Source organism: Poecilia formosa, unplaced genomic scaffold, assembly GCF_000485575.1.
Source record: "Poecilia formosa unplaced genomic scaffold, Poecilia_formosa-5.1.2 Scaffold271, whole genome shotgun sequence".
Classification (NCBI taxonomy): Eukaryota; Metazoa; Chordata; class Actinopteri; order Cyprinodontiformes; family Poeciliidae; genus Poecilia; species Poecilia formosa.
In genome coordinates, this window is record NW_006800210.1 from 56,900 (window position 1) to 74,416 (window position 17,517).

General features: G+C 35.2%; 1 protein-coding gene across 1 annotated transcript in view; it reads left to right on the forward strand.

Annotated features, from left to right (window-relative positions):
• The first annotated feature begins 271 nt into the window (after nt 1-271).
• Nucleotides 272-17,517, forward strand: part of rgs8 (regulator of G protein signaling 8) — a 22,819-nt gene continuing 5,573 nt past the window's right edge. Inside the window, exons 1-3 of the mRNA XM_007570945.2 lie at nt 272-477; nt 14,911-15,021; nt 15,581-15,642. Coding sequence (XP_007571007.1) covers nt 14,921-15,021; nt 15,581-15,642 — 163 coding nt within the window. The 5' untranslated portion in view covers nt 272-477; nt 14,911-14,920. The remainder of the gene's footprint in view (nt 478-14,910; nt 15,022-15,580; nt 15,643-17,517) is intronic.

Here is a 17,517-nt window from a genome sequence, read left to right on the forward strand (position 1 = left end):
GCTGTAGAATTATCACCTTCATCAGATATAAGCATTCATCCTATTTACTGCCCCTCTTTTATATTCACATGTTCACCTTTTCAAACAGTACATCACCAAATGGCACCTCTCCACCTCACAGATGTGTTCAGGGTTGTCCTTGGAGATTTCCCCAAGCAAACAAAGCTTTCTCCCCCCTCTGTTTTGCGTTTTGCTCTCTGACTACACTCACCCCCCCTCTTGCCTCCATCCATCTCGCCTGTCCGCACTCTCTCTCTTCTCCCTTCGATTTCACACCAATGAGAGTGCAGCATGTAGCTCCCACTCACTGGCATCAGAAACACGAGATATCTTTAGTCTTGAGCTACACAATTTCATACAAATAACAGCATTGGCTAGACAGAATCTGCGTTCTGCCAAAACGCACATTGGTAGATAGGTAGTGGTAAAACAGGAAGGGAAGAGAGTGCAGCTGATCTCTCATACATCAGGCTCAAGGTAAATGATCCATGTTAATTTATTGTATGACACTGTTATGTAGTTATTCTGTTGACACTGAACTCTGAGCAATGTTTGGGGCTTGGTTAACCTTTAGAATTCACAAGTGATTACCGTGTTTGTCTTTACATAGTATGCATGCTTACTGTTCAAGCAGGAAAACACTTAATAAAGTAACTTGTTGTCTTTGCTGCTAACATTGAAATATGAACCAAATAAATGCATGGCAGGCATTTATTATTGATATCCCACAATTACATTTCATCCTTGTGCATGGTGCATAATCAAAATTCTGTATTGTGTATGATGTGAATTCTGGTTAATACGGTTAATCATCAGTTCAACCCCCCCCCCACTACTTTCCTCACTTGCTGCTAATACTCTGTTGTCTTTCAGTTTAATAAATATCACTCACTTTGAATTAAAACAAAGATGCTTTGAAGCCTAGTCAAGTGGCATCTCAGGGCAATTAGTTTTTAAATCTCCACATAGAACCTACATGCTTCAATCATTCTTGCCTTATCCGTGTTCTTTGTCAGCAAAGTTCCTAAGCGGTATATCTATCAGAACTACAAAAACAAATTCTTATTTCGTGTAATGTTTAGCCATGTGCCGAATCACAACAAAATTTATTCTGAATAATAAAACTTGATCTTCAAGTCATCTAAAAATAGACTTTTCTACGCACGAATGGACATACCTGATTTCAATATCAAGGTTTGGAGGTACACCTAATTTACACATATGTCAATACGATGTCATTTCAATTTAAATATATATTTTGCCTATTTTTGGGCAACATTAAGACTGGTTTATTTTTTTCATAATTGTATTAACATGTACCACACAGTTAATTAAAGCTTTATAAAGACCACAGACAAATGCCAGAAAGGACAAGCTGATGCTTAATTACATAATGCTTCGATATTGCAGGAATAATAACAATGAGTGAAAGAGATTATTGTTTTATCTGCCTCAGTACAAACATTTCAGAAAATATGAGTAAACATAAAGAAACATTCAGATATTTACATTCAAGCGGTGGATTAAAACGTCTTCCACGTGCATGAACAAGAGTAGACGGACATGCAAGCTAGACAGAGCGTGCACTGTTAACAACATGCTTTCTATAAACCACCAAAGACGAAGCTGATTAAATTTAGATTCTAATTTCCAAACAGAACCTCAACACTTTTATATCCTGTGATATCAATGGAGTGAGTTGTCCTGACAATATATCTACTTACATGACAAATACGGTTTAAAAATACAAGGCAGCCAACTGCACAGCAATGTCAACAATGGCAACCAAACAAGAGTTCATGAAATGTCCCACAGTTTGTTTGCATGTAATCCCATGGATGTCAGTTTCTTTTTTTTTTTTTTTTCTTTTTTGCTAGCCAATCTTGGCTGAAACGTGTCTGTACTTATAGCCTAGACAGCTATAGAATAAAATATTATGAAGGCAAAATTGCAACATTAATACTGTGCAGTTATTTAAAGATAGCATACTACAGTCCAAAGGAACATTCAGCTGGATAGGCTATTTAAAAAATATTCAAAAATGTGCATGTGTATTTGGGATTAAAGACACATGACTTACAATAAGTAACAAACAACAACTGCAACAGCAGGGATATTCAGATACCAGCAGAAATGTTACTTAAAATAAGTTAAAACTATGCAAATAATTGTACAAATCCCAGCATGCATGCATGTAAACAATTGAATTTGTTGGAAGAAGTGATGGTTATAGAGTCTAACAGCTGGAGGGAGGAAGGATCTCCTATTCCACTACTTTGTGCAGTTAGGCTGTAGCAGTCAGTCACTGAAGGAACTCTCCAGTTCAGCACCAGCTTAATGTATAGGCTGGGAGAAGTTATCAATCAGTGGTGCTATTTTAGGTGGAGTCTTCCAGTCTCCCAACACCTGAAGCATCCTTGCTCCATTAGCCAGGATAAAACAGAATAACTACGAGCTCGCGGCTTGTAGTTATTCTGATTTTGAGCTCTCAAGCCCTGTTTGCATGGAACCTGGAGATTCTGGCAAAATTCTGGAAATTTCAGAGTTGAAGTAAATGTTGGCATTCTGTAGATTCCTGCACATCGAATATGCTATGGAAGAAACCATGTTTTACTTTAACAGCTCTCTCTTACACCTGTTGAAGAATTATATCTCCTCCTAGCTAACCTATTCCGAAACTATCAGTGAATAATTACTGGCAGGAAGGCTTGGGAATGTTTTTTGCAGTTTTAATATCTTTTTAAAATAAAGTCTTTAATAAAAACAATTAGATGAAATATGTATCATCTTGTTTTGAAAAACTAAACATTGAGATGGCCACATGCATCTCTACACACAACTATCGTTTAATTCAGACAACTTGTGTAAAAGTACAAATGCTTCTTCATTAACTGATATAGTACAAGTTTGAGTTTGGTCAGAGTTCATCACCCCAAGGCCATGCTACTCAACGTCTCATAGAGTGATGAGTGAGTCTCTAGGCCCTAAACTAACATGCCAGGAAGAGAGGAGATTATCCTTGATCCTGAAGTCCAAGGGTGGGTTGTTGGGTGGAGGAGAGACAGAAGAGGATCAAGCAGAAACTCGGGGGAGGAGAAGAAGGCAGCAGGTTGCAGCAGTAGGCATGAGCATCTCATGAAACACAGACTGCAGCTGGAGGTTGTGAAGCTTAAATAGAGCGCCCAAATCAGTAAGGTGTGTTTGATGTATTTGAGTGTTAAAAAAGAGGTGGTCACTTATTCATGATGTGTAGAATGGATGCAGCAGCTGGGCTTTAACCAGGGACAAGAGCTAATCATGCCCTCACCAGACCTGGCAGTGCTCCAAATATTCTAATGTAATTCTCTTGGCAATACAGCTGATTCCCACAGTGGCACAATCCTGTGTCCTGCTCTTTAGTAGTACATCAAACTCCAAACTGTCTATAGTAAGTTGTGAGTGTTTCCAAATGGTAGTTAAATTGAAAACAGACTCAATAATCCTAGCCTGGTATTTGGGTGTGTTACAGAGTAAGGAGAACATTGATGAGGAGCAAATATTGTGAACAGAGACTCTAGTTGTCAATAGACTGATTCATAATAATCGACTTTAAAGTTGATTATTTAGGTCACAGAGCTTCAGGGTAATTGGTTTTCTAGATTTCTAACCACAAGGCCTTTGTCCTGAACATGAGGTCCTGATCTGGTTTATGGGGCCTTTGGTACAACACACAACATTTGGAAACTCGTTTCATTAACATCTAATTTTTTGTAAATAGGATATTGAGTCAAGAGACGCACAATGAAGTATTTAAGTAGTTCTATTTGGTTAACAAAGAATACTTCATTAAGGTTATAAAAAATCATTTATGATAGGCCTGTATTATGTGAAGAACCACAATAGAATTTAGTTTATATACTCAACATGTTTTCAGTCTGGGTAGACAATTTATATTCTTTGTGGAGTTAGAGGGGCTTATATGAGAGGTTTGCAAGTCATTTTGTTTAATCAGATTTAAGATTGCATATTTTTATGATTATTTGAAATCAGTGACCAAAACATTAGACATGTTTAGAAAATGTTTTACTTTAAACCCTAATCCTTTAATGAAAACCTATACATGTTGAACTAATGCTTATTGTCTAAGTCTTATTGGAACTATACTTATTATGGTGCTGTTGCATCTATTACGCTACTTTTTGAAATGATTTTCAAATGATTTGTGCCAGTTGTTGTAATCGGCAATTGGTATTAGCAGTTGTGTACTTAAAATATAACTTTGTCATAAATTAATGACAGTGTTTGTCTGTATATTATTTTCATTGTGCGTTTTGTACTTTTGCTGAATATCTGACAGGGCATAATCCAGGACTGTCCCTGTGAACCAGGAGGCTGAGGTTAATGGTATTAATGCCCCATTTTGGCATGTAATTTCACTGCTGTCTCCTCGGTTAGCTCCAATCCCACCCATTAACAACAAAGGAAATCTAAAAATAAAGAGACAATTCATAATCCTAATAGTATCAAAATTCCTGAAAAAATGATTTGCTAATGTATTGTTGTTGCATAAGCATTCGGTTTTAATTCTTCTTTTGAGTGCTTCCTAATCAATGTTGTGCTGATAAACATTTTTATTTGTAACTTTACTTTCAAGTAAGTCTCTGTTTGTGTCAACCCTGAAGATTTTCCAGGGAAAGAAAGTCATCTTCTCTGCAGGCTCTTTATTATTACTTTATAAATAACCTGGATTGTTATGCATATGCAAAGTAAAAGTCAAAACTCTCCATAGGCAAAGCCAATCAGTGTGGAAAGCCAAAAATAATCTAGAAAATTATTTCTAAGACTGATGACTAAGAAAACAGTCATTCAGTCATTCAGACGGTTTTCTTAATCTAACAAGAAATCTGAGATTTGGGTTCTGTTCCAATTTTTAAAACCCAATGCAGTGGTTAATGTAAATGAGCAACTGCACCATAAGCTTGGCAACATAATATTAAATGACTGTGTACTGCTTACATTAATATGACAAACTTAGTAAATCCCCTAGAAGAGAAATGCTTTTAGTGGCAGCCCTTGGAGTAAAGCCACTGTCTGCAATCTAAAATAAATCCCTGGCACAAACTGATTACATAAATGGCTAAAGGCGGGATGAGTGGTGAGAGACCTATCCTCAGTTTGTAGCCCAGTTAAAGCCACACATAAGAACATACTTTGGCACCCTGGCCAAAAGACCCATTTAACTGCTAAAAACACTGCACACCTGTGGCTTTCTCTTTCTGCTAATTACTGAGCATTAATTCATTAAGTGCCATAATATGTTCTGTCCTCAATATTTTTAAGACATTTAGGTAGCTTTACCTTAAACTGTCTCTTTATCTTTGTGCCAGTTATAATCATACATTAGTGTGATTCGTCACTACTGAGTCCCTGCTGTCCAACCAACCTTCCAGACCCTCTAGGTTAAATTTAGCAAGCTCATGCAAAAACCCATTCTGTCCAGTTAAATCAGATCATGTTCAGATTTAGCCCACAGTAAATGACTTGTTCTAATTTTATCACGGAGCTAAATGTTATCCAACAGTTAAGGCAAGACATTGGCTTGCCCTCATCAGCCTTGGCAGTGCTATTGATAGTCTGATCAAGCCACGGACAGACAAAACCTATTCATGTCAAAGCATTTTACCTTTTTTGCCCAAAAGAAGCAAGTCATAACAGCAAAGCTACAAACATTTATTACCAAGAGCGGCCACCTCTATTATAGAAACAGGGATCTGGTTGCTAAAACAAAACCTTATCAGCACAATCAATCCATAATGAATGTTCTGCCAATAGATTATAATACTTAGAGCTGCTTTAAATATTGACATTTCTTATCAGCAGACAATAAATTCAGGTGACTGGTCAATATTATTTTACCGCTGGCACAGCTTTGCTTTATCATAAGGTTTTCTAAGAATACACTGACATAGTGCAAGGGTTTTGAAGCTATAGTTGAAGTACACATGGTGGTACTTTAGCAAGACTCAGAATAAATATATGTATATTTATAGAATATTTACAAGGCTTATGCCTTGTAAATAACATGGCATTAGCTTAAAAGATTAATGACTTTTGTTGCAAATAGAAGCTACTCCTAAAAACCAATAGAGAAGTCATCTTGATCTACATTACATAAAAGGGATTCAATTTTTTTAAACTCTGAACAGGACAAGAATAAAAAAACAAATGTGTAAAGGAATAACAAATGGAAAGATAGACTGATGGCTATGCAATAGAAAGAATCCAAAAGAGCAGAATTACAGTCAAAGGAAGATGCAAGGAATAAAATCCTGTCATGACAAACGGCAAATGCAAAAAGGTCTAGAATCCAAAACAAAAAATACATTTATACATATTTAATTAATTCACCTACCATGTGAGAGCTGAAAACAAAACCAATTGGGAAAATAATTGCACCAATACAAACAAAATTTAGAATTAAAACCATAAAGGGAAATTAAGGTTTAAAGCTTTGCAGACTGTTAACAAAACCAGAAAAAAGCATGATGACCGACACTATGACATTAGTAGCAGCAAGAGAAAAATGTTGTGCTGGTTTAGTGGCATAAAGTATATATTGCTTTAAGCTAGGCGTGATTATGCCTATGTACAGTAAGTAGAAAATGAAATGGCTAGTGGAGCAGAGGTATGATGTTAATGTTGTGATACATGATGAATTCACTTTTCTGCAAATAAACCTGATGAAGTGATACTAGGTCTTTATATGGCTGAAATCCCTCAGTTGGTTTTATTCCAAGTTGACTTTTAGAATAGACAAAGAGTTCAGGTGTAGTCAAAGGAAAGGATTAATCTTGAGGAAATACCATAATATCTTTCAGCATACCCTATTCTGAAATTTCTGACAAAATGTCTGATCTTTTTTTTTTAAACATTGTTTATAGCTGTACCTTTTAAAGTCTTAGCAATATTAATAATAGTTATAATAATAATAATAAAAAACATTATCATTATTTTAACATCCTTACTAACAAAAAGAACAGCAGAGGTGCAGTTTTGTTGCCACATCAGCAAGGTTCCCAGCAATGTCAAAACCAATTTAATCTCCCGTTCCTCATTGCCCTCGCTATATTTAGCAGCGGTTTTATTTCCTACCAGCAACCACAACTGCCATTTTCACTTTGATATTTTTAATACATTCAACGAACAAAAAAGTAACTAAACATCATGTTAACAAGGTGTCAAAAATAAAAAAAACGGAATTGTGCCTCAGGAACATTACATAAACTCCATAATCTGACCTTAGAATTAGAACCGCATTCATTTCTGACCCCAAGTCTTTTGCATCAAATTTGTCTGTATTCCCAGAAGCCTTTTCAGAGCTAACATTAACACAACAGAACTGTGTTTACTGTAAACAGCGATGCACATTATCGCACGACACTGGAAAAAATATAAGATAACAGAGGAAATCAGCAACTTACACTATTTTGCAAACGGTAAAAGAGTCAGAGAAAACACAAGTTAAAAATAATATATCTCTACACTTTTAACTGATTTATTGTTGAGATATTAATCATTCCATCCAGTTCAAAAGTATGCAAGTAAAAAATACCGACTTACACTAGACCACATTGCACTGCGAGAAATCCATGAAATGCAGCTCTTTTATTTGCACTATTTTGATGTACCCATTTAATTTTCCCACATCTTAAATTTTGTTTCAGCCACAATAGGCTACGAAGCTAATATTTATGTGCAGTTAACTGCATTTAATCCCACTTTATTAAGACACTAATAAATAACATTCAGTGTTAACAAATGTCACAAGAAGTGATGTAATTGTCAAATAGAGAGAACCTGTGTGATTTCATTGGAGTTCTAAATGTAGCTGTTGTGTGAAGAACTTGTAGATTTGCTACAGAACATAAGTGAACAATCAATATTATGGAGTCCAAGTAACGCAGCACAAAGGTCAGAGATGGAGTTGTGGACAAGTTTAAGAATAGTTATAAAAGCAATATTCCAAGCCTCAAAGATTTCACAGAGAAACATTCATTTTATCAAATTAAAATATATTTTTAAAAAAGTATGTCACAATTCTAAGTCCAGCAAGATACTGCCCTACACTTTTACCTCAACAATTTTCAAAGTAAAAGAGAGAAAAGAAAGAATTAATTATTGGTCTTTGAGTGAAGTCAAGTGCAAAATCTTCTGAAGCACAATTTAATTATGCACAAAGGAAATTAACTGTAAGTTCTCTAGGAAGCAATAGCAATTAAGGATCAGAATGGCAGCTAGCATTTGTGCAACCCAAATAGTATTGGTCAACCATTTGTCTCTGCAGATATTTCAAAATATGGAAATAGCTATGATAATGGAAATGAACCCAAAGTCAGGCCGCTTCCTATTTTGTTGTTACTAAAGGTGGTAACAGATGGTTAGATCCATATTTTTCGTGGGTTGTCAAGCTTATGGTGCAGTACAGTGTGTTTATATATACACGCAAGTTCAAGACCGCTGTTGTTCTGCTGTGACTCAAGTCTAAAAACTGACATCTTTGCAGCAGGGAGGAAAGAAACATGCAAGGTCTTGTAAACGCGTAGCTACTGCTCAGTCCCTCTCATCTGAGTCACCCTGTATCTTAATTAGTCTGGAAACAGCATAAACTCACTTGTAGACAGAAGACAGATTGAACGCTTAAGGTGAAATTCACTTCTTCATAAATTTGGCATCCCAAATTTTTACAGACTTTGAGCCATTTTAAATGTAGTACTGCATGTGTCTGTGTGTGCAGCAGCTCTAGCCTTTTCAAATGGACATTAATTTGCTAAATATATTGATAGTTTTTCATTATTTGTCTTCAGATGAAACCTATAATGTTTTTACAAGGCAGTTACTTTAGATAGAAGCATTCATCACCTGTATTTCTTCATATTCACAATAGTTAAAATAATAAGCTAATTATGTCTGAAGACAAAGATCTGAATCAGAAGCAGGAAAGTGAGACACGTGGTTGGCAGGGGAGCAAAGAAATCGATCCTGAGTAGCTGAGTTAATTTCTAAGCCTAAGCGATTAATCGATAGATATAAAGATGACCATTAATATCTGATGGTGTGGGAAGTTGTAGTTAAAAAAAAAGTCAGCCCTATCTCATGCAACAAGCTCATATCCAGACAAATGGACAAATATTCTCAGTTTTCTTGTATGACATCAAGTATGATTTTATAATAAATGTATGTCAAAGACAATCACAAATAGCACAAATGATAAAGAATTCCTCATCTTTATCAAGCGATAGGTTAAAAATTAACATAAAGCAAGCTTGGATGATGGACTGGATGATAAATTTGATTGGTCTGTATAACCGTCTTCACACTCTTAACTCAATAAAATACTAACAACAGCTGACACACCACTGGTTTTTGATTTGTAGATGCAATGATATTTGTAATGGTGAACATAAAGGAGTAAGCTATAAGATCCAAAGAGAGAACACTGACATTAGGATGGTTGGAGAATTGCCACAAAATCTGGATGAGATGCAAATTGTGAAACGAAGGCAAAGGAAGCTGCCGTGTAAAAAGAAATTCATTTAATAAAAAATGACAATACTGAAACACAGTCTATAAATCAAACAAGACCCCATAAAGCTGGAAGCTTATCTGGCTGACTTGAGGAAAATATTTTCAATTCACAATGCTGCAATTGAAAATGAGAGTATATTAGCTGAGGAAGTAAACGATTTAATGCAAATCAGCTGAGCAAATTTCCAAAGTAGGACTTGCTGTGGAAAGATAGCAAAACTGTAAAAACAAGCCAAGGAAAATGATACAGAAATGCCAAAAGAAAAATACAAGAAAAAAAGAAAGCAACAAAACAATAGGATGACACAAAAATACAGTGGTCTTGGGAACCAAGAAGTTGTCATCCTTCAGCCAAGATATTACACAGAGCATTCAGACTGAGATTGGGATACGAGTTTATTTTGTTGTGATCACAAACCAAAAAAATATTTTTTTTTTGTTAAATTTTTCTTTCAAAAATTAATTTTTTGGGGGCGGGAGTTACACCTATTTAAAACATACATGGTAGCTAGATGGGCTGGCACTAGCGCCGATAGTGATTGGGCAAGAGGTGGGGCACGTCTTTGACAGGGTAACGGAAGGCAGAAATAGGAAAAGTTAGAATTTGTAGTCAGACATTTTATTTTGTGATGTTTAATTCTTTGATGAATACTTGGCTCTGAATTTAACCCACACAAGAAAAACTTGTACCATTTGAATATTTTTTTTGTTACTTCTCTGGGCCAGAGATTTAATATCAAGTGTTAGACAATTATTTTAAGCTTTTCCTCATCTTTTTTTTTTTTTTTTTTACCACAAAATGGCTCATATTTAAATTTCATATTGCATAATTAAAAATAAAATACACTCTGCTTTTGTTATATTATTTTTTCCATCCCTGCTTTCTGATGATTTAAGAGATAGGCTGCTGTGTTCACACAATGTGAAAAGACTTCCCAGTTCTGTGGGGTTTTCATCAGTGACCAAGCAAGTCACTTCAGTTACATTTGAATTTTTCAGAAGGATGTCCGTATGTGTGGCAGAACAGTGATTAGCTAACACTGTTAGGGAACACCTTGTGCCCTGGAGCATTCTAGAATTAATCCAGACTAAGAGTGGAGAAACGATACTCTCTATAAAATAACAGTCTTTCAAAATAAAGCACCAATCAATAAAAGCATACCCTTATGATCTTTTGTGTCTGTGGTATAAATCTTACTTTTTTACTGCAGAGGGAAAATATAGTTTGTTGGTAAAAAAAACATAGTTTCAGCTGTAGATCTTGCAGAGTAAATTAGCATATTGCTTAATTCGGGTCACACTAATGAATTCAGTGGGAATTTGTTGTGAACTCTTAACAAAATATCAGCTAAAAATACACATCTACTGAACAGAACTTGAGGATATCTCTCATTAGCATTTAAAAAAACCAGGACAGGGATGGAGATCTAAAAACATGTATTGAATTGAGTTAGGTAACACCCAACTTACACACACATGCACACACATGTCTTCCTGTCTACCCAAGAACCTCACATTTACTTCATTTTTCATTCATTTCAATGACCTAACCATTGCCAGTATATGCCTAACCACAAACCTAACTGAAACTCATTTGACACATTTTTCCTACACCTAAACCCCCAAACCGAAAACATCACTTCTTCTTGGGCAGTGATTCCTCACAATTAAGGACTTGTTGGAGGAATGGACTTTACAAGTTGAGAAATGCTAAAACACACACATGGATTTTTATGTGATAATGTTTACTCATTGGGCATGTAAAAAAACTAGACAATGCAATGTTGACCAATACTTTAACACAAGAAGTGCTTGTGAATGTCTGAGACATTAGAATGCTGGAGCTGTTTTTAGATGTATTTTTTCCTCCAGGAGTCGGTCTTACTGCACGGTTGAATAGAACATGCGCTGTTTCCTCCTGACAACATGGATATGTCAGGGATTTTTATAAATAGCTCAGTAGCACGTGTCTGCAGCATACAGTGCACTCAGGAGGCATGGAGCATGATTTTTTTTTAGCACACAGACAAGCCAAGGAAATAGGCAGAGGAACATTATGATATTGAGAGATTGAGAAACATAAAAAAATATGAAACTGCATGAAATGTAATGTGACTGCACTTGTCCAGTAAAAAAAGCACATGCTGAACTATAATATGTTTTAAAGTGGGATTCATAATTGCAGTAGAACCAAGCATTTTACTTGAATAATTTTCCAGATGTGCCAGCAGTCATTCTAGGCTGTTTACTGGTAACAAGATATGAATTTTATTTTCATTTATTTTTTTATGTTCAACCTATAAAAACTTTCCATTATAACATTCCGATAGCTTAGACTTCTCTCAAAGACATGCTGGTAAACATGACATCTTAGTGAATAATAGTACTGTGTTGTCCTTCCCCAACCTGTTGCTGCTGCCTGTGGATTATAAGGCAGATGGAAAGCTCTTCAAGCCAAATTTGGGTTTTCTGAAACATTTTCAGTCTTGAAAATATACACTGTCATGCCATGGAAACAGATTTATTAAAACAGGTAAACGTTTCTTATAGGACTTCATTCAGTTTATTGCCTAATTATTAGGTAGATCTATAAATCAAAATGACAATAAATATTTTAGATCACAATATTATGTCTGGAATATTTAATTTTTAAGCTGTAATGGTGTGAAACAAGTAATTTTCATACACATTTGCAAAACTGAGAATTTAAAAGAATTGTATCATGTCAACATTTAAATTAAATGCATCTTAAATTGATGATTGTCACTTTCTTTTATATCACTAACAGGAATACCTAGCACTAGTTTTAATCCTCCACATCCTTGTTTCAGATCAAAAACCCTTTACACCACACGATGCACTAGTATTTTTATTATGTTGCGACACTCCTATGATCTTTTGATGGGGAATGTTTCTATACATAGTCTGTTATACTTATTCACTACCTATTGCTTTTGCAGCACTCTGAAAATAACTGTTCATCAGCGAAGTGAGTCTGCCTTGAGATTATGACACATTCTGATGAGCAAGCAACCCACCTTTCTAGTTCACTGCATCTGTTTTATCCATTACAGATTATATATAACATGAGTGTTTCTGGGTCAGACAGCATCAGTGCTGTGGTTTATTTAAACAAGCTACAGGGGGTTTGGGTGTTGTGAGGTTTACATGCAGTAGGTTAGGGAAGGTTTGGAAAACAGTACAACATAGTAGGGGGTTAACTCTTAGTGACGCAAACTAAGGTTCTTCGTGGGGATATATTTATGCCTCTCAGTTATCCTAACCACAAAGGAGGGTGACAAACAATTCATGTTATTAGCTAATACCAAAACCTGACGTACATTTGTTCCCGTCTGAAGGCAAATGCATGTTTTTTTCAAATGTACAAGTATATTAAAACATCCTTTTATGACTGAGTGGGGAACACAGTGAAATTTTTAAAAGCTTTGGAATTTATGTGGTAGGTGTAGCCCATTAGTTTCAGTAAATGGCTTTTAGCTGTGTAATGAACTGTACATTTGATGCAATGTTCCCAATTTAACTTCCAAGCTTCAAAGTAGTCCTTTCTTTATTTATTTTTTCTTTTCTGCAGCAGCATTATGATCAAGGATTACTATTTCATATAAACTGCATATAAAATACAGGGTTTTTTAGTGTGTCAAGATAGATGCATGAATGGATAAAGCAAAAGACATATACAATTTAGTATTGGCAATATTCTGCTATAAAAGGCACAGATTTGTGATATTGGTGAATTCCTATAATGAGAACACTCTTCACACTGTCTTGAAAATATGAAAACAGGAAGAATCATTGGCACATGTAATTATTCAGACAGAATAATCTGAGGATATCCAACAAGTATCAAATTCTTGATACAAACAAAATTGTAGCTCGAAGTTATTGTTTCTTAGCAATGTAATTTCTAAAGACTGTAAAGTTTCCTTTACCAGATTCATTTGACTGCTTATGGTACATTTCAGTTGACTGCTGAGCTCATAATTATGTTAAATGTATGGACTGTATGTAAGGTTTGCTCAGACACAGAACTAAGTTTTGTATTGTTTTGTGTTCATTCAGTTTGCAGTTTTCACCACAGCATGTAAAGAGGAAGCCAACAGTAAATGGTCAACCTTACTTCACTTCTCCCTCTCATCATTTGCTGTGGTTTAACTCGGTGTTTAGTCAGAGTTGACACACTCTTGATGCCAACATTACAAGTTCTTTGCTCTGTTGGGTGTGTGCAGGGACTCTTATTTGACAGCACAGTCTTGATTGAACAATGATTCCTTCCCAAGCTGTTAGTATATTTCTATGTTTTTAAGCCTAGCCTGATGTTCTTTTTCTGTTCACACAATGTACCAAACTGTTAATTTGCCCACCCTCCTTCCTTTCTCTCCGAGTACACATCTTTTGACTGCAAAACCAAATAAGCCTGATCAGCTTCACAGCACCCCTGTTCGTGAAAACAGTAAAATACAATTTGTTCAAAATGGACATATATTTTTAAAATGTACAGATTATTTTTTTATTATTTTTATAATTTATGTGTATCTGACATTTATAACCTTGATAAGCAGTCGAGAAACATATGGTGAGACTTTAGTATAAACAAAGATCAACATAGTTTAGTTCATGTGGACGGAATTGAAAAAAACATTAACTGGTATAATAAAATGAAAAAAAAGGAACTTAATTTTGTTTCAAATGACCCTAGTGTTAAAAGAAGTCTGTGGCTTGTGATGCAGCATCTTTATAGTCATGACCCATCTGTTGTGACCCATGTGTCCCACAGGCAGAACACTGACAAACAGAACAAGACAGCAGCAGCGTACAAATGAGTTGAGGCAGACTGTGATAGGGAATATGGGGGTATGGTTTATTTTAGCGTATTTATAGCTCAGGTGGAGTGAGGGAATGGTTTTTTATTTCATTTTTTAAAATAAATATTTCTTTTAAATGGTCCACACAACAACGCCTAGTTTCATAAAATGTTATACATGAAGGCAAATTGCGAATTAATAAAATACATTAATTATTTTAGCTGGTATAAAAATCAAATTTTTAGTTTTTTTGTTTTGTTTCACTGTTTATTCCCTCAATTGAGAAATGGTGAAGCTGGCTGTAGTTGTTGCCATCAACATTTCTTGTTTTGTAAATGACAAAATTGGAAAGAAAAATCATATTTTGTACTTTGCTTTCTTTACAGTCAAACTACTTGGGAATTCCCAGCTATAGATATGGCATGACTTTGAATGCTACCTATAAAATATTTTATAAGTTTGAGAAAACTGGAAATATGATGTTGCATGTCTTTTGTGAACCACCCACATGTTTTGTCACCAGGTTTATCACCATGAAGACCAGATTAGGCTGTCTCTCCAAAAAATCAGACTCCTACAGTGACTTCTCGGAGTTCCTGCCTCCTGCTCATGAGACCACAGCAAGATGTCTGAAGTGAGTCTGATGCCCAAACACAGCGTTTTGTTTCTGTTTGTCAAGTACTTTCACAGGCCAATGAAGGAAAAACCATTCCACTTAAAACATAATATGCTGTTTCGCTATGTCAGTATGATCTTTAGAGTAGATTACTAATTTTTTAGGCCAACAATTTGCATCATCGACTTTTTAAAATGTTTGTTCCAAATACCATATTTCCAAAGATGAAGTGTTGGTCTCTGGAGCTCCTCTGATTATTTTATTGGAACTGTTTTTGTAAAATACCATTCTTGACTTAAGGAGAAACTGTGAACTATTATAGTAGACATAAAATGTTACATGGTTTCAGGAGTATTCAAGACAGCCATATTGCAACTACAAATTTCAATGTAATTTATTGTGTTTTGGTCTTTCACCATCTAGAGAAGAAGATTCATTTAGAGCAGCAGATAGATCATAAAATAATCAATCTTTATCAAAATGTCAAGACCCATGTTTGGTTCAAAAAAACCGATCAAAGCATAATGGCTTGTTACCATCTTAATGAGTCTCTTCTCTTTGGCTTTTTCTCCTTCAGACTATCAACAGACGAAGTTGTTCGATGGTCTGAGTCATTTGATCACCTTCTTGCTCACAAGTGTAAGTTTCTGTTTATTGCTCTTTATTAGAAACATTTATGATCATACAAGAAAGTTAAATATAAAGTAAAAAGAAATAAAATAAAATAAAACAATAATAAGACCACCTTAATATGCCCACAATAATATACTTCTTCTCTTTGTAAGTGAGGTTTCCTCTTGACATGACTTAACTCCAGTCGTCCCCCTTTCCAGCTCTTCTTATGTAAGCGTCTTATTTCTGTGTTGTCAGGGCTCCTAACTACATAATGAGTCACATACTTGTCACTGACCTTCCCCATTGGACCAAGCACAAATTGGGACAGACTTATCATCTCAGTTCCTTCTGTACTGACAGGTCATGTGTTTATTCTCAGTTAACAAGCACTGTGACGTGGCAGGCATGACCTCAAACCAGCTGAACTGACAAATGGAAAAGGACATGATCAGAGACCTAAGATCAATCTGTTACAATGTAATAAATACATTGTGCTAAACATCTGATAAATGTTTAAGTACTATCAGTTTGTTACCTCTTTCCTGTATGAATAAAGCCTTATTTACACAGACATTGTGTAATTTCATTTTAGTGAAATGAGAAAAGAGCCTTAATAGATATTAATTTATTGTTGAAATTAAACAAACCAGTTGAGATCTTTAAAAAAAGTAATTTAATGAAATTGACCAAATGTCTTCCTTGGAAACTCATTGGGAAAATTGTGCTTCCATAACCACCAAAACTTAGTTTTTACTAATTCCAGCAGCATTTTGCGAGGCAAATTTATATCCAATTATTGTTGCATGTTGATGCTAAATAAATTGCATACAACTGTGACAAAGGTTTGTTTTTTCAAGCCAACTATTAAACCTATATATACATTTATTTGCAAACTGCCTGATGATAAATCACTTCTTTTTAATACTTTGAATTGTGTTCACTATGCCTCATGATTTCCTCTGTAGATCCTCCTCGCTAACAGAATTCATGTAATTTATCAACTGCATTCTTTTCATAAAAGTGCTTGGGAAGGGTTTTGCAGACTAATCAAAGCAAAACAAAGTGTTATATTGACATAATCTATTTACATTTGGTTGAGGTTATGACATAACACAACACTGGGTTAACACACAAGCAAAATAAGCATGGGACTTTCAACAGAGGCAAAAATAGAGATTTTCCCTGGCGCAAAATGATGTGACACACCTGCGTGTCCTGGACAGTTGACTGAGCATTAGCGATGTCCACTACAACATGTGCATGCATGTGCACAGACATGCATACATGTTTCATAATAAATGTGATCACGCAAGCGTTTATTTTATTAAATAAATAAAAAAATATATCAAAAGTTGACTCCCGGCCTGTTTGACTCAAGAACATTGCAAAGTCAACAGGCATTTCTAATTGCATTGCATCAGAGTTGCTGTCTGAATACTTTAAAATAACAAACGGACTCTCCTGAATCTCTTGTACTTGTCTGAGCTTTCTTTGTCTTTTCTATTTAAAGCTGCTCATGATTGCTCTGATTTATTTGCAGTAAAATTTAGTATCTCCAGAGCCTCAGTCATTTATTTTATCACATTTAAAGTAAATAACTAAGTTCCCCATAACCTGTTTCTAACGAGTTATGGATTCCTAGCTTAGCTCATTCTCCATCTGTCCTTATGTCAACTTGACTGTCTCTTCTAGTCCCTTTGCGCTGCTCAGCTGCCTTCAGCTGTGAAATCGGTGCTCCACAATCTAACCTTTAAAAACAATCAGAACATATTCTTATGCAACGCTTGGCTAACAAAAGCATTTTACCTCAAATGACTTGGGCACTTTGGCTTAAGGTGGAGAAAATAAATATTTAACTATTATTTTGTTGTCTTATATATATATATATATATATATATA